The sequence below is a fragment of the Narcine bancroftii genome, chromosome 8, assembly GCF_036971445.1.
Source record: "Narcine bancroftii isolate sNarBan1 chromosome 8, sNarBan1.hap1, whole genome shotgun sequence".
Lineage (NCBI taxonomy): Eukaryota > Metazoa > Chordata > Chondrichthyes > Torpediniformes > Narcinidae > Narcine > Narcine bancroftii.
In genome coordinates, this window is record NC_091476.1 from 157571026 (window position 1) to 157589276 (window position 18251).

General features: G+C 40.6%; 2 protein-coding genes across 2 annotated transcripts; one reads left to right on the forward strand and one right to left on the reverse strand.

Annotated features, from left to right (window-relative positions):
* Positions 1-1199: 1199 nt before the first annotated feature.
* tmem50a (transmembrane protein 50A) lies at positions 1200-16665 on the reverse strand. Its single transcript, XM_069895610.1, has 7 exons — positions 16557-16665; positions 11402-11501; positions 10099-10211; positions 8806-8873; positions 7201-7293; positions 3068-3128; positions 1200-2966 (listed from the first exon to the last, which is right to left on the reverse strand). Exons 2-7 carry the CDS (start codon positions 11498-11500, stop codon positions 2921-2923), a joined length of 480 nt encoding a protein of 159 aa, XP_069751711.1. The 5' UTR covers position 11501; positions 16557-16665; the 3' UTR covers positions 1200-2920.
* Positions 16666-17093: 428 nt separating this feature from the next.
* On the forward strand, positions 17094-17972 carry snrpc (small nuclear ribonucleoprotein polypeptide C). Its single transcript, XM_069895609.1, has one exon. The coding sequence runs from the start codon at positions 17157-17159 to the stop codon at positions 17640-17642; it is 486 nt and encodes a 161-aa protein (XP_069751710.1). The 5' UTR covers positions 17094-17156; the 3' UTR covers positions 17643-17972.
* The last annotated feature ends 279 nt before the right edge of the window (positions 17973-18251 follow it).

An 18251-nucleotide genomic window follows, 5' to 3' on the forward strand; every position in this document is an offset into this window, starting at 1 on the left:
AATGATAACCAAAGATCTTCCAGCCACTGCGACCAAGGATCGTGACCATAAATTTTTGCAAAATGGATAAAGCTGACATTCAACAGCATTTTTCCCCTTTTCATTTAAATTGATCTCTCCTCCATTGCTTATTTATTTCTCCACTTTGCCTTGACAAAATGCAGGCCTGAAGAGGCAGCACACACCTGTTTTGTGTAAGGCTGCCTATGGAATTAAAAGACCCTTTATAAGAACACTTACCATTTCTCTCCAATGGATGCAACCTGACCTGCAGTTTCTTCGTTCGCTCAGCATTTGCCATTTGTGTATCAGCCAGATTCTGCCTCTGGAGACTTGCTTGTGTTGGCTCTGCTGTGGAAATTAGTGTAAGGCCTCCCCCTTGTGGTTCGAGGAATAAACCGTTACACAGAAACTTGAAATAAAACACAAAAGTCTGTAGACATCATGGTTTAAATAGAAATGCAATGCTGGAGAAACTCCGATCTTTATATAGCAAAGATGAAGAAAGATAACCAATGTTTCGGGCTTGAGCCCTTCATACCCTAAAGCCTCAAGCCTGAAACATTGGTTATGTATCTTTATCTTTGCTACGTAAAGAACAAGTCGACCTGCTGAGTTCCTCCAGTATTGTTTTTACTCAGCAGCTTGAATTGGGCAGTGCCATGAAAACACAGCTGCTTGGGGTTGAACAAGGAATGACGAGTTTTTTCCCCTCATTGTAAACATCACTATGGAAATCCCATGTAATTCATATCAGAGAGCAAACAGACCATTTTCAGAATTGAAGCAGGGCTTTAGGTATATGAATCCTTTATAATTTGCTTTAAAATACAATTTTGAACGAGTTGAAATATCATCATCCTAAGCAGTTAGAAATCACCCAGAAGTTATCTTGGGGAAAATATTCTGCAGATAAATGGTCATGATTCCCAGAAACCTGGAGGTGACCAAGGTGGAGATGGCAATCATGGCAGAGATCAACCAAATCCCTGCCAGAGGTGCTTTATTTAGCACGGTGCAGAATTGTTTCACAGCTTTGGGAAGTGCGAGGAAACAAGGGTCCTTGAAGGAACTAGAGCTGTGAGGCAGCAACTCTGCTGCCTGTAGTAATTTACAGACCCTTCATTTATCCTTCTATTAAAGTATATTATACAAACAACTACATGTGCAAAAACATGCCAATTGAATTCACTGTCATATGGACTTTGAAATCTGACTTTAATTGAACTGATTTTTTTTAAACAATACATCAAATTAAATATCAATTACTCAAAATAGCAAGTCATTAAAATACATAATTTAGCCTCATGCTAACTTGCCAAGAGAAAGGTTGTCAGTAATTGCATTAAACTTAAGTTTGCATTGCATTTCTGTGCAAAACTAAATTAGGTCCAAAAGGAATGAATATACAAAAAGCATTTGAATCTTTTGCACTTTAACAAACCCCAAATGGAACAGCAAAGTGACTTATTAGCTACCTATTTACTGCACAACAATTAGGATTATGATGACCATCTAACACAAAAAAAGGGCAGGTGCTGGAAACTTGAAACGAGGAGGCGGTGGGCTCCTAATGTCCGTTATTTCCCTGTCCCACTGATTCTGCTTGACTTGCTGAGCACTTCCAGCGGGGGTTCCCCCCCCATCCCCCATCATGATTAATAGTGGACAGGTCAGTCAGCTTTGTTTATTTGCAAATCTTGTTCAAGTGGTTGAAATCAAGCACATGACCACTGCTTATTCAATTATCTGTTGTGTCCTCAATGCTTAATTGTTTAATGAAAGTTGTAATACAAAACTAGCCATGTCTCCCTCAAAATTTGACAAATAACCTTCTAACCAAATTCTCGGTTTCTTCTCGCTTTTAAATCAACTGAAAACACAAATTCATAACTTTGAGCAACTTTTTTTAAAAAAGGGAAAAAGAGCATGAAAGCTGGAGATCTTTATCAGGATTCCCTACAACTTGTGAAATCTTTGAAGTATCAAACATGCTGTAGATAATCAGCTCATCATCAGATTCAACTTTAAAGTTGCTTGAAATCTGCTAAATTTTCACTCATTATTTATGGAGCAGGTTAATTGGTAGACATATAGCAATAATGGTTTGCAAATGCACGTCATTGCAAAGCTCGAAGACATTAGCATCATACAAATTAGTTATTTTTCTATAGATATTTTCCACATTTAAAATCCATTGGATACAAATTTCCCAGAAAGGCCTACAAATATGATGCAGCTTTGTCATATCGTAGTTTTCCAGTCTGAAACTCAAGTGGAAAATATTGTGGTGTAATTAGCTCACATTTCAAATTTCCTTTATATTTTTGTAAACAATTCCAATTCTCCCAGTTTTAAATTAGCTTCAATTATGATTTTCTGGAATCATAATGAGAATGGGCCTGGTGACAATTACAGTAGCTTCCATCGTGACTTGCAGGATGCTCAGCCAGGCAGGACCATTCACAATTTAGTTCACGATGATTTCCTTTACCGAACTATTTTCCGGACTAAGAGTCTTGGTCTCTAATCAATGGGTTCAAAAATGACAAAGCATTCTCATTTGTTGAACAGCTTTATGAAAATGCTCCCACACTTAGTCACATCTGGTCTGTTACAGAGATGAACAATTTCCAAAGTATGAAATATTGCAACTGAATGTTGAGCATGAAAACCACTAAAAGTTACTAAATAAACTCTGCCAGTTAATTTCCACCCATTAAAACTTTACACTATACTGCAATCTGCAATAATTCTGAATCATGTTCCAACTTCATGTTTCAATTTTGTCCATCCTGATAATGCACCTTTTAAAGGAAGCTATATTACAGAGTCAAATAAAAGTGTCAGTATTGAGAAAAATAAAACAGATATAGGAAGGACAAGGAAAATGGACAAATATAGTGCATTTCCTGGATATTTACTGCCACAGATCCTCAGTGCGCCCAAATTTGAAGACCAAGCCCCTGCAAAAAAAAAAGTTACAATTTCAATGACTGAGAGGTACTTCTGTTTTATAAAAGCTTCAGGATTAGATCGGAGATCAGAACTCTCCTCTTCTACTTACCCAAAGAAGATAAAAGCATTTTGGAAGAAGACAGCAATCCCAGGGTAAACATCATCCTTTTCTAAAGAGGTAAAAAAACATCCAATTTCTTTTGTACAATGTAAATGAAAGTAATTCAAAACAGACAACATTAAATGCATAAAACATCCAGTTGCATAGCTTTTCAATTGAACTCAAGTATTCAGGTCATTAAATCAAACAAGTATGGGGATCTTCCACCTTCAGTCAGTCCTAGTTTCTCCATCTTTACCCCTCAAGTACACTTCTTTAAGTCCTTAATATTTCATTTCGAAAGCCACACTTTTCAACATTGGCAGAATTATAAAGCCACAATAACTCAACCTTCCCAAAGAAATCCAGTTTGGATTGTGCCATGACCACTTCACTGAAGACTTATTCACAGCCTGCAATCAAACCTGGATCAAACAACGAGCCAGGCAAAAGTAACTGCTTTGGCAGAATGAAACAAAAATCTCTGGCAGAATTGAAGTTAATAACATTGAGGGGAGAGCATTCCAATGGCTGGAGTTGTTGATCATATACAAGGAAGAAAGGTTGTCGTTGAGGGAATACACAAATATGCTGGAGGAATTCAGGTCATGCAGCATCCACAAAATCACAAGACCCAGGAGCAGAAATAGGCTATTCAGCCCATCAAGTCTACTCGTTATGTGCCAATCTATTTTTGCATTCAGCTCTACTTCCTGGGCTTCTCCCCATAACCTTTGATGTCCATCAATCTCACGAACCCATCAATCTCACGAACCCATCAATCTCACGAACCCATCAATCTCACGAACCCATCAATCTCACGAACCCATCAATCTCACGAACCCATCAATCTCACGAACCCATCAATCTCACGAACCCATCAATCTCACGAACCCATCAATCTCACGAACCCATCAATCTCACGAACCCATCAATCTCACGAACCCATCAATCTCACGAACCCATCAATCTCACGAACCCATCAATCTCACGAACCCATCAATCTCACGAACCCATCAATCTCACGAACCCATCAATCTCACGAACCCATCAATCTCACGAACCCATCAATCTCACGAACCCATCAATCTCACGAACCCATCAATCTCACGAACCCATCAATCTCACGAACCCATCAATCTCACGAACCCATCAATCTCACGAACCCATCAATCTCACGAACCCATCAATCTCACGAACCCATCAATCTCACGAACCCATCAATCTCACGAACCCATCAATCTCACGAACCCATCAATCTCACGAACCCATCAATCTCACGAACCCATCAATCTCACGAACCCATCAATCTCACGAACCCATCAATCTCACGAACCCATCAATCTCACGAACCCATCAATCTCACGAACCCATCAATCTCACGAACCCATCAATCTCACGAACCCATCAATCTCACGAACCCATCAATCTCACGAACCCATCAATCTCACGAACCCATCAATCTCACGAACCCATCAATCTCACGAACCCATCAATCTCACGAACCCATCAATCTCACGAACCCATCAATCTCACGAACCCATCAATCTCACGAACCCATCAATCTCACGAACCCATCAATCTCACGAACCCATCAATCTCACGAACCCATCAATCTCACGAACCCATCAATCTCACGAACCCATCAATCTCACGAACCCATCAATCTCACGAACCCATCAATCTCACGAACCCATCAATCTCACGAACCCATCAATCTCACGAACCCATCAATCTCACGAACCCATCAATCTCACGAACCCATCAATCTCACGAACCCATCAATCTCACGAACCCATCAATCTCACGAACCCATCAATCTCACGAACCCATCAATCTCACGAACCCATCAATCTCACGAACCCATCAATCTCACGAACCCATCAATCTCACGAACCCATCAATCTCACGAACCCATCAATCTCACGAACCCATCAATCTCACGAACCCATCAATCTCACGAACCCATCAATCTCACGAACCCATCAATCTCACGAACCCATCAATCTCACGAACCCATCAATCTCACGAACCCATCAATCTCACGAACCCATCAATCTCACGAACCCATCAATCTCACGAACCCATCAATCTCACGAACCCATCAATCTCACGAACCCATCAATCTCACGAACCCATCAATCTCACGAACCCATCAATCTCACGAACCCATCAATCTCACGAACCCATCAATCTCACGAACCCATCAATCTCACGAACCCATCAATCTGTCTTGAATGCATCCTGGATTCCACAACTGGGTGGCAACAAATTCCACATATTTACCACTCTCTGACTGAAGAAATGCCTGCTCATTTCTATACTCAGCAGATACCCTTCAAGCTTGACGTTGTGCCTTCTTGACCGAGAGGTAAAGGGCAACTAACGCTTCAGGCCTGGGCCTTTCGTCAGATACATATTTACTTTCTATGAATGTTGCATGATCTGCTGAATTTCTCCAGCATACTTATGTATTGCACTCAACCCAGCTTCTTCAGACTTTGTCTAACTGTAGATGTTGGAAGTCAAACAAGCCGGACTGAGGATATTATCACACACATTTGTCAGATTAGAAGGGGGGGGGGGGGGGGGGCGGAATGTTTACTTACAGTTGCACAACATTCATTTCTATTTGCAACTCCTCAGCAATCAGTTCATGCCTGCATGCAGAAAATCCAGACAATATTCAGGCCTGGGCAGATAAATGGTGAGCCAGGCAATGACCATTTCGAATAAGTACTGAATATGGATTTTCAATGATAACACCATCGCTCAGTTACCCCTCACAACAACATAGAGCTATCACTGACCAAAAGCTCAATTGAACCAGCTACAGAAACACAGTGGCTACAAGGACAGACCAGTGGTTGGGTATTGTGTGGGTGATTCACCTTCTGACATCTCAGGCCTTTTCACCATCTCTTCACTTGCCTGGACAAATGCAACTCCAACAATGGCCATCAGGATAAAGCAGCCCACTTGCCTGGCACTCACCAACCATCTTAAACATTCATTTCCTTCACTACCATTACACAATATTTACTGTTGTATCATCTACACAAGGCACCAAGGTATTTACCTTTCAAGAAAGAACAAAGGTGGCATATGCACAAGAGCACCATCACCCTAGATATGCCCTTGAACATTCCAATTTAGATCACTCCCAATTTCTCAAGGGTAATTAGAACCTAACCCTAAAAATGAATTACAAAAACTGAATCTGCATTCACTGTGATTTCATGCAAATGTTTCTCCTCGTTACCTCGAGACTTTAAGCCCATGTCCCAGTTATGGTAACATTTCTCTATTTACCCTATCCAAACCAATCAACTGCTTGAGCCCTAGATAGAATTTCTAAAATTTTTTCTCCTCCATTCCTAGAAACACATTAATCCCAAAGATTAGAGACTTTATTTTGGATATTTTAGCTGTTGATGGCAAGAAAAATATTTAGTTCTTTTTACATTTTCAGGATATTCCTGAAGTATTTGAAAGTTTCTGAATTTGTTGTAAAATACTTTGGGAATATCCTGAAAAATGCACAATGAAATTAGACAAATGCTTTAATGACTTGCGTTTCATGGTGATGGTTCAAGACTGTGGGGGTATTGAATATTAAAACACAGTACAGGCCCTTTGCCAACAATGCTGTACTGACCTATATAAACCTACTCCACAAGCTAATCCTTGAATGTTCCTGCCTGGTTTTGAACCAGGAACCTTTCGTATGTTAGGCGAACATGATAACCACTACACTGGAGGGTATATTCTAATGGCACTTGACATATTGGTGCAGCTAGAGGAACACATGATAGCACAATAGTTCTGGTCTTATTAAACAGGTCATGTTTGAATAATTACGGGAGGTAGAATGTGACCAGCTCCCAAAATGGCAAAGTTAACATGAACACACAACTAAATGTAATCTCAAACTGAAACAGTAACTATTTGTTAGTTACATTTCTTAGCAATGTGATCAATCAGTACATTTTTGTTAATTAAAAAAAAATCTTCACAAGACATTGACATAAGGAAGAAATTAATCATACCCACTTATTTCTGTCAATTTTAGTCTACGTGGGACAAAGCAGGTCAACCATTTTCATAAAGCAAAATTGGAAGAATTATTTTCATAAACTTACGTGGGACTACATAACCTCCAAAAAGAATCCACATAGATGCAATGAGAGATCCAAATGCCAACATAAAACCAATGAACAACCAAATTCGAGCACCTGAAAATCAAATGACTACTTGAGGGTATGGCAACACATTGAGAACAAAATTGTCAATTTGATTAAAATGAATGGAAGCACTTTCTTCAAAATGTCATCTGAAGAAATGTTCTAAGCAGTACACAAGATTGAGATTACCTTAATGGGCCATAAGTCATTGCATAATTGCAATGTTCGGAGGAATTATTGTACCAATATTTGAACACATCCATTTTAATTATGGTATATAACAAAAGGATGAATAACTGTATGTGCGAGTTATAGATGCAATATCTTTGAATTGATTAAGAGATCATCCTTCAAATCAAGTGGTTCAAGAGATAGATGGAAAATCTAGGCTGCTACTCTACTGAAGGAGTGCTCCACTGTTGGAGGTGTCAGGTTTCAGATGAGATTAAAAAAGATTCAATTGCAAAATATCTAACATCAGAAAGTGAGTTTTGGATCAATGAAATCACTGGAATAGTCTGGTCATTACTGCAGTTGTGTGAGACTTTCACAATGTCTGCTGTACGATTGAATAGCAACACATTTCAAATCCACTTCCTTGATAGCTGAATGAATCGAGCCAAATTTCCCAAGCCAGCAGAATCAAGCAAAAGTTGGCATGATCCACAAAAGCAGAGACAGCCAAATGTTTGCAGGAGAACACAAGAAGGAATTTAAGAGGTTTGGGCTTTGGTTGAAATCCAGCAACCCACTGATGGCTCTGGTCTTTGAAATATTTACTTGGAAATTTCTCCTCATCCAGTGTTGGATGTCATCTGCATACGCGAGGATGTTAATGTTATTTTCAGAAGGTGGCAACATGTAGATGAGAAGTGAGAAGGTGAAGAGTGTCGTGAAGAGACACTTGCTAGATGCAAGAGGGAATGTTTCAATTGAGGGAATTGCTTGCACCTGATTCTCTAGCTACAACTAGATGGTTAGAATGGAATGATGCATGGATGGTCCTGCTGAGAGATGACCAGAAGAAAGCTTAGCCAGGTATATCAGAGGCTTCAAATGGATTGAAGGTGAGAAGCGATGGATTGCCTTGACAATGATTACAGAAGGTACCATTAGTGTCTGCAATGCCACATTGGTGCTGTGTGGCTGACCATGTTATTTTAGGAAAATCAATTTTTCTGAGTTGAAACTCATTTTGTTAAATCAAGTTGCATCTGTTAGGATTGATAAGACTGGTTGAAGCTAATTGTAGCACATCCAATCAGAATAGAATAAAATGGTCAAAAAGCCCAAAAGGGCAGTATAATTAGCACAACGGTATTACTGCACCAGAGTCCCAGGTTAGAATCCAGCACTATCGATAAGGAGTTTGTATGCTCTCCCTATGACTGTGTTGATTTCTTCCCACCCTTCCAAAATATACAGGGTTTTGTAGAATAATTAGTGCATTTGGGCCTCTTGGGTTTAAAGGCTGGAAGGGCGTGTTACTGTGTTGTATATCAAAATTTAAATTAAGAACAAGATTTAACAAAAACAGATTTAAATCTAAATTAAATGAGATACCTGTTTGGCCCATACAGCCTTCACTGTAGCCATCTCCACGGACCTGTCCATTTGAAACAGCATTTATCCTAAAAAAAAAACACACCACCGATTCAAGCTTCATCAGCAATATCAAAGTGGGAATGAAACAAACCCTTTTTTGTCAGGGAAAAAAATTGTTACCCTTCATAACATATGGTGGTTGTAGGTTAATTGGGTGGCATGGGCTCATGGGCTGGATGGGCCTGTTGCCAAGCTGCACGTCTAAATTTAAAATTTAGAAACAAAGGCCAAAAATGCTGGAAACCCTCTGCAGGTCAGGTAGTAACTGAAGAGAAAACAGATGCTGCCTTTCAGGTTGAATCTTCCAGCATTTTCTGTTTCTCTTTCCAATTTAAAGAAAATAAAGAACATGGTTAAGGTTTTCATCATAACCATATACCATAACCATATAACCGTTTACAGCATGGAAACAGGCTACGTCGGCCCTTCAAGTCCATACCGGTTCACTTGAACAACTCCACTAACTCCTCCGCAAACTCCTGAGGAAGTAGAACACTGTTCAAAAGAAAAACTACAAGAAAAATCAGTCATGAGTACTGGTTTGATAAATAATTCATGTTATTTAATGCTCTGGTCAGGTAACACCTTGATTCAGCTCACTGATACTTGAGAGATGTTTAAGAGTCCGAGGCAGGACTTGAAATTGATCAGAGGTCCAAGGTAAACAAGAATCCTCTGTAGTTTCAAAAGGAAGAGATTAGCTAACAGGCCATATTTGCATAATGGATCACATCATGTTCATTCAAGGTTATTATTATTTCACTCTATATTTGTATTTCTTTAGAGATGCAAACACTTGGCATCTCCAAAGAAATACAAATACAAGAGGGAAAATTCTGCTTCATTCAGTTGAATCAGGAGAGGGGGCGAGCATCTAAACATTAATGTGACTTTTATTTACACAAATCACACAAACATACAGAAATGGCATCAAGGCAAATTACCTTTTAGACATTAAAATAAACTTCTAAGAGTTCATCAATGAGGCAGTTTAGGGCAGAAGAGTAGCCAGTTGAAGTTCAAACAAATTCAAATTGAACTACTTGGCCATCTTGTAAAATTTAAATTTTTACCCTCTAAGAATTGGTCAGATCAGAATACTACTAGAAGTGAAAGAGACTTCAAAAAGGTTTAGCACCAGTGTGCTGTCCTTTTATCATTAAGACAGGGAATATAAATATCGATATAGAGGCATATTCAAAACCCAAGAAACAAGTACAACTCTCATTGCTAAAATTAATCTGTACTTACATGAGAAATGCAAGTGTAGCTATAACACCACAGGTATGGTAGGAGTGGTTGAACCGGTCCATATCAGGGTACTTCACAGCAGCATCAATGATAATCCACCAGCCTGTGAAAAACTGAGAGCAAGTCATTTAAAATTTTCCTAGTATATGTAGTAGTCATTTTCCCCAATTCACATTAGTCCCAAGGATACAAAATATTGGTAAAACATCATCAGAATGAAAGGCAGAGAGAAAGCAACACCAACTGGAATACTCCTGGATTCGGGGTCTCATCCCTGCAGTTTGATGCTCAAGGCAAAGGTAGTCACAACAATGACTTCTCTCAATCCTTCAGGTTGGGATAATCAGACAAAATTCCTCATCACAACTGTGTACATCGTTCATCTAATGATGTACAAGGATAAGATTTGGCTTGACTTTCTATATCCCAAATTCAAACAGTCCATAGACTTCATTAATGAGACACCATAATCTAATTGTAAAAGATTTATTACTTTCTGCAAAAAGGGAGGGGAAATGCCACATCCTTTCCTCACAATATGGAAGGAGGCATTCTGCTCAGTCTATGCTGGCTCTCAGAGCAGATCCATTTATTTCCCAGTTGCCACAAGGAACCCTCCCCATCCCATTTTTCCATCACCTATCCACACCAGGGGCACCTTAGAGCTGCCAATTAACCCAAAAGCCAACATACTTTGGGATGTGGGAAGAAACCAGAAGACCCGAGGAAAGCAACACAGTGACAGGGAGAAAGTGCAAATTGCACAAGCACAGGAGTTAGGATTGATCATGGACTGAAAGAGCTCCAAGGGAAATGCAGCACTAATGTGCTTGCTTGGAAAATGGAGATGGGAATTAAAAAGTACATTTATATACATGTGAATAGTTCGCATGTTCAACGTGTTGAACTCTGAACTAATTTAGCAACTAGCTCATGTTTTACTTGGTGCTCTTCTAAAATACACCCGTGAATGTTATGGAGGCATTATTTAATACTGAAGAATAATTTGAGTGGGTGTTTAAAAGCAAAAACATCTGCATATACTGGAAACCAAGCAAACACAAAATACTGTATATTAAAAATATTTAGGTCAGATAACATCAATTAAAAAGATTTCACCTTTCATCAGAATCGATGCTATTTGGATGAAGCAGGCAAATTCTGAAATCAAGATATTCTAGACCTTTGCTATAATGTCATTATTGCTATTATTTTCTTAAGTCATAAGGTTTCTTCAACCTAATCTTTCACAAAATATTACTACTATAATTATCAAAAAGTCTAGTTTGCAAGAAATACATACCAAAACACCAGCTGCTATGGATGCAATGGCATTTCGCTTCTCACTCCAATCAATACATTCACATTCTGGACATTTGATGTTATCTAAAAATCCTGACATCCTGCAAGACCAAAATGGAATATTTATAATTTCAATTTAGAAAGTTGTTCTTGTCACACAAATCAGAAATTTAATAGAAGCTCAAAGTCTACCTCGGCTGTTTTAAAACAACAAAATTCTTCCTCAATTTGCTTGGAAAGGCTCATTTTGAGGGGGGGGGGGAGGTTCTTTTTTTTCCCTTTTTTTTTAATATAAAATTTTTTTATTGTTCACAATATGTACTTTTTTTTACTGTATGTAATAACCTTGTTGAATGAATAAATAAAGTTGTGAAAAAAAAGGAAAGGCTCATTTTGCCAAGTATTTCAATTTTTTTTAGGCTCCTGTTTTATATACTCCCAACTTTTATTTCATGTGTTTTTTTTCTTGAACTAATTTCTGCTTCTTTTGTTTTAAACCTATGCCCTCAGTGATCTCCACACACCAAACCAAATTTCTTTATTACAATCAAGATTTTATCCCCCATCATGTCAGCTCTTAGAAGATCAGCAGGTGAAACATTGTCCTTTATGTAGCAAAGATAAAAAGACATAACTGACATTTACGGCTTGAACTCTTCATCAAGTTATGATGAAAGGCTCAAGGTTGAACCCTTCACCATGCCTTGAAGTATTCAGATGAAGCAAGTTGTTTAGAAAGGTTAGAGTTTAGAAATAGAAAGGCATTGTTACAATTGTACAGAATGTTGGTGTGCACTCAGAATATTGTGTACAGCTTTGGCCTCTAAAATTTAAGCAGGAATAATATTAACAATAAAGGTAAATTAGAAGCAATCCATGAGTCCAATTCCTAGGATGAGAGGGTTATCCCATCACAAACGGCTAAGATAGATTCATAATCTTTGTATTAAGAACAAGAGATGATCGTATTGAAATATACAACTCCTATGGGGACAATGAAGGGGTAGATAGATGTTAGGATGACTGAGCCTTGACAAGGAGACAGGCATTAAAACTCAAGTTGTATAGAAATTGCTTCTTGTAGAAGTTGATGAATTTATGGAATTCTCTATTCCAGAAGGTGTGGAAGCTGCAATCAGTGCCACATTTAGAAAGATTGATACATTTTTGAAAGATCAGGGAACTGATCTGGTGCAGACGAGTTGAGATTGATACAGGCCAGCTATGATTATAATGTATCCCAAGGCAGGCTCATGGAGTCAGGTGGCTTAATCCTGCTTCCGTTTTCTTCTGTACAGAGCGCTGCTGCATGGAGAGTTCTGGGTGCCCACACACTTGAAACATGGGTCGCAAAGGCAAGCAAGTCTTGCTGAAATTATGCTGGGTACTGGCAAGACCACATGTGGAGTAGGCATAACATTTTGGCTTGCTTATACAAGGAAGAATCTCCTTGCATTATGGACATGTCAGAAAATTCACTTGGTTGATTCCTGAGAATGAAGGGTTACTGCATGAAGAATAATTGAGCAGGGTGGGCCCAGATTCATTGGAATTTAGATGAGGCAATAGTTTGGAACACACAGACGAAGTAGATAAATTTATGAAAAATAAACAAATAAAAGGCTCATAGATATCAAATAAAACTGTAGAGGTTGAAATTAGATCAATCATGATTTTTTTTTCAAATTATAGAGTTGTCACCTTTACTTGTCATTCATACCTCGCATTTCATGGTAAAGATGAGATAGCGTTTCTCCAGGACTACGGAGCAGATTACACAAATACAAGATAAAATAGAACTTAAAATATTAAAACATATACAATAAAAGTCCACGGTGCACTATCTACACATGTTCTGGGAATTCAAGAGCTTGATGGCTTGGGGGGATAAAACTGTTGCCCAATGTGGACATCAACACTCAGTCATATTTTATCCTTTGCATACAGAGTCTCCCTCACAACTTGCTTTCCCGAGCTAAAATGGCATTCTCTTATTCCTATTTTGGATTCTATTGTGTTTTTCAAATGCTGGAATTCTGAAATGAAAAATTATTGTAAACATTCTCTGCATTCGGTAACAACTGTGGAGAAAGTTAACATTTTCAGCCCTTAAACATAGAAAATAGGTGTAGGAATAGGCCATTTGGCCCTTCAAGCCTACACCACCATTCATTTTGATCATGGCTGATCATCCACTCAGCACCCTGTTCCAGCTCTCTCTCCATACCCCCGATCCCCCTCGTCACAAATACTAAATCTAACCCTCTCTTAAATATAGCTATGGAACCGGCCTCAATCACTTCCTGTGGCAAAGAATTCCATAAATTCACCACCCTCTGAGTGAAAAAAATTCTTCCTCATCTCAGTCCTAAAGGACTTCCCCTTCATCCTTAAACTGTGACCCCTGGTTCTAGACTTGCTCAACATTGAGAACAATCTTCCTGCATCTAGCCTGTCAAATCCCTTAAGAATTTTGAACGTTTCTATTAAATCTCCTCTTAATCATCTAAACTCCAGCGAGTACAAGCCCAGTCATTCTGGCCTTTCTTCATGTGCAAGTCCTGCCATCCCTGGTATCAATCTGGTAAACCTTTTCTGCACTCTCTCCATGGCAATGATGTCCTTCCTCAGATAAGGAGACCAAAACTGAACACAATACTCCAGGTGAGGTCTCACCAAGGCCCTGTACAACTGCATCAATACCTCCCTGCTCCTGAACTTGAATCCTCTTGATATGAATGGCAACATACCATTCGCCTTTTTTACTGCTTGCTGCACCTGCCTGCCCACTTGGAATGCTGTTCTCTATTTCCTCATCTAAATCATTAATATATATCGTAAATAACTGGGGTCCTAGCACTGAGCCTTGTGGTACCCCACTAGTAACTGACTGCCATTCTGAAAAGTACCCGTTTATTCCTACTCTTTGCTTCCTATCTGTCAACCAATTCTCTATCCACCTCAATACCATATCCCCTAGACCGTGTGCCTTAAGTTTGTATAGTAATCTCCTGTGTGGGACCTTATCAAAAGCCTTCTGAAAATCCAGGTAAACCATATCTACTGGTTCTCCCCTATCCACTCTACTAGTTTCATCCTCAAAAAATTCAATAAGATTAGTCAGACACGATTTTCCCTTCATAAAACCATGCTGCTCTGACCAATGAATTCACCAATTTCCAGATGTGCCGCAATCACATCTTTAATAACTGACTCTAACATTTTCCCCACTACTAATGTCAAGCTAACTGGTCTATAATTCCCTGATTTCTCGTTCCCTCCCTTTTTAAAAAAGTGGAGTTACATTAGCCACCCTCCAGTCCTCAGGAACTACTCCAGAATCTAAAGAGTTTTGAAAAATGATCCACAATGCATCCACTATTTCATGGGCTACTTCCTTTAGCACTCTGGGATGCAGACCATCTGGCCCTGGGGACTTGTCCGCCTTTAATCCCTTCTATTTATCAACACGACCTCATAACTGACATTTATTTTCCCCAGTCCTTCCGTCACATTAGCCCCATGGTCCCCTAATATTTCCTGAAGATTATTCCGATTACTGGGTACATCGAGGGGGAAACTGGACTTTAAATGGCAGAAAAGATGGGAAGAACAGAAAGGGCAAAAAGGCAGGTTGGTTAAGTGATGATGACAGTGCAAAGGTCGTGTCAAATTTGAGGTACCGGAAACTACAATTCATAACAAGGCGTCACATGCAGATCACATGGGTGGAGAGACCAGAGACTGAAGATGCTGGCATCTGGAACAAAAAACCAAAGAGCTGGAGGCCTTCAGTCAATTAAGCAACATGCATGGAGGAAAACAGACACTTGATGCTTCTGGTCAAAACACTACATTAGGACTGAGAAGGGAGAAAAGACAGAAGAGAGGGGTCAGTAGGTGATACTGAGGGGTGAAGGAAGGCAGACAGATATTGGTAATGGGTGAAGGAAAAAGGCAAAGTGAGCTAGAAGAGGGAAGAGGGTGGTGAATTTAGAGACAGCTGCTGAAGGAAGGAGATTGACAGAAGTAAGGGACAGGATACAGTGCAGTGAGAAGCTTATTTCTTTGCAAATTTTGGTTGTCTAAAAACTTTTCTACCTCTCAATTAGATTTGAAACTTTTAAAACATTAACTTTCTTCATATAATCCCATGCAACATTAGCTTAAAGCTCCTCCCACTCTCCTTAAGGACCTCAACAGCACTGGGATTACAAAGCCTACAATACCCCTTCCTCCCAGAGAACTAGATCCAATGCCCAGGAACTAAAACATTCCCTCTACCACACTTTTATTGTAGCTGGTGCACACGAGTTGTCCAGTCATTGTTGTTCTGAGATCCTGCTTCCTATCTCCATCTTACCTTAATCAAAGTAAGCCTGGAAATCCCCACCCCTTTTTCAAAATACAGTTACAATCTGGACCAAAACTTCAGGCTGTCCAGTCTTCCAAAGTTTTCTGCAGTTCTTTAGCAATGTCATTCACCCTCACAACAAGAAACCAACATATTTTTTTCTTCCAAAAAAACTTTATTCGCAATAAATAATTTACAAAAGAGAAAGCTGTTCAAAGCCTTTTCACACGCACAGTGTCCATCATATTTATACATTACATTTGTCCTCTAAACACACTGTGGTACCTTGTCTCTTCTCTCCTTCTGCCACCCCCACCCACACAAACCAACTCAGACTCATCTTTGCAACTACCTGCTATGCAAACCATTCAATCCCTTTTGCTCTCTTGGCCTTTCATCCCGTTGCCTTAGACAGACAAGCCACTAGCTCTGGCTTTAGTTCTGGTTATACACCCCAGGGGACATCTCTCCGCCATCATAACTCAGTAAAAAGCCAGTTAGCCAAAATATTTTTGCTGAATGCTGAAATAGGCCAACTGATGGCGATGAACGCTCTCTGGGGTAGCTACCTCTCCATATTCAAATGTTAGCAGCTTAAATAAAAAGCCCCATTAACTGGACTGAGAGAAATGGACAGATTTGCATCCAAACTTTGGTGCACAACTGCGGAGAGCCTTTAACAATTCAGCTTTGGCCCAAGGAGAGCCAGGTCCACCACTGGAAAAATGCACGACACGTGCTGTGAACCAAGAGCAGTCGAACGGCGCCTCGAGTTTTCACAAAAAACACAACCGACACCAACCTTTCCACCTCCAGATCCCACCACAGACAATAGGGAGCCCCGGGCCGAGGGAGGACTAAATGCGCATGCCTGAAAAAAGGCGATTAACTATCACGTGACCGCTCGCTTCCTCCTCCCCCGCGCGCTTCAGTCTCTTCCTCTCAAAGTGCCAGGTCACGGTCCGGAGCGGAACAACGCGCATGCGCGGCGCTCCGGTGACGTCATCCCATTGGTTCTCCAAGCACTTGTCCTGCGACAAGAGGCACTTGGAAAACGGGAGCCTTCCCGTCAAAATACGAATTTGCAGCAATTTCTGAAATAAAAATACGAGTGGCTGTGGAAAGACACACAATTAAAATTTCAGCTTTCAGAACCTGAAACCCTATTTCTCTTTCCGCAGACGTTGCACGACCTGATAAGAGTTCCAACCCTAAATGGTTTCATTTTCAGATCTGCAGCTCGTCCCTAATTGCGTTTTTTTTAAAATTAACTTGCAGTGGAGTCATGTGACCAGCGGCATCACAACCCGGGTCATTCCCTATTACTGCGCATGTCTCTTCCTCGGCGATCACGTGTTTCTCGTCGCCTGCGCCTGCGCGGAAGTCCAGCCGAGAAGACAAGATGCCGAAGTATTACTGCGATTACTGTGACACCTACCTCACCCACGACTCTCCGTCCGTCCGCAAAACGCACTGTGAGGGCCGCAAGCACAAGGAAAATGTCAAGGACTACTACCAGAAGTGGATGGAGGAACAGGCCCAGAGCCTGATCGACAAGACCACCGCCGCTTTCCGCCAGGGCAAGATCCCGCCCACTGCTCCGTTCCCGGCGCCGACTGGGCCTCCCCCGGCCGGGGCCACCATTCCGCCCCCGCCTGGTAACGTCGGCGTGCCTCCGCCGCGGCCCGCCATTCTCCCTGGGCCGCCGATGGGGGGGCCGCCCATGATGCCGATGATGGGCCCCGCGCCGCCTGGTATGATGTTGGTGGGCCCGGGTATGAGGCCGCCGATCGGTGGGCCGGTGCCCATGATGCCGGGCCCGATGATGGGGCCACACCGGCCCATGATGGTGCCTTCGAGACCCGGATTAATACGATCGACCAGATAGAGAGACTGGAAGATGGACATTAGCCAGTGCAACGTTTCACCACCCACCCAACCAAGACGACAGTGCCGCCGTTTCAAAGGCTGTTGATGAGGTGCCCCCGCTCCCAACCAGGAGAGAATGCGAACGGATTTCCAATTTGCAATTGAACGTGCAACGTCCAGTGTGGAGATGCACTGAATCTGCCTCAGTTTTGCAGGAGTCGATGGGCTTGCGTGCTATTTTTCTCGCTGTACTATTGTTTTCCCCAAAATATTTGGCAGATAAAAGACAACGATTTCAGTTGTCCATATTTTGGCTAAAAAAATAAAGATGGATAGTTTAAAAACCTTATTCTTTTGTGGGTCTAAATTTTGTCGAAAGAATTGAAGACCCCAAAACACAATGTTGGACCCATCTATATTGAGGTGTTTGGTCAAAATATTGATAAACACCTACACATTGTTCTTTTGCATGTTTTGTATGCAGGTGAATCGACTCTGAAAACCTTTTACTTGAAAGTGCACTGTTAGTAAAAAAATTGTTTTGCCATCTTTGGTAGCAGAAATATTAATTTTGTTACAATTTTTAATAAACTTATTTGGTTGATTTAATAATATTTTGGCAGCTGCT

Excerpts from the sequence above, each read along its gene's own strand:
- tmem50a (XM_069895610.1), bottom strand. The coding sequence starts at position 11,500 with ATGTCAGGATTTTTAGATAACATCAAATGTCCAGAATGTGAATGTATT. Across the intron at positions 8,874-10,098 it reads GCTACACTTGCATTTCTCAT|GATAAATGCTGTTTCAAATG; the intron begins GTAAGTACAGAT and ends TTTTTTTTTTAG. Across the intron at positions 2,967-3,067 it reads AATGCTTTTATCTTCTTTGG|GGGCTTGGTCTTCAAATTTG; the intron begins GTAAGTAGAAGA and ends TTTTTTTTGCAG.
- snrpc (XM_069895609.1), top strand. The coding sequence starts at position 17,157 with ATGCCGAAGTATTACTGCGATTACTGTGACACCTACCTCACCCACGAC.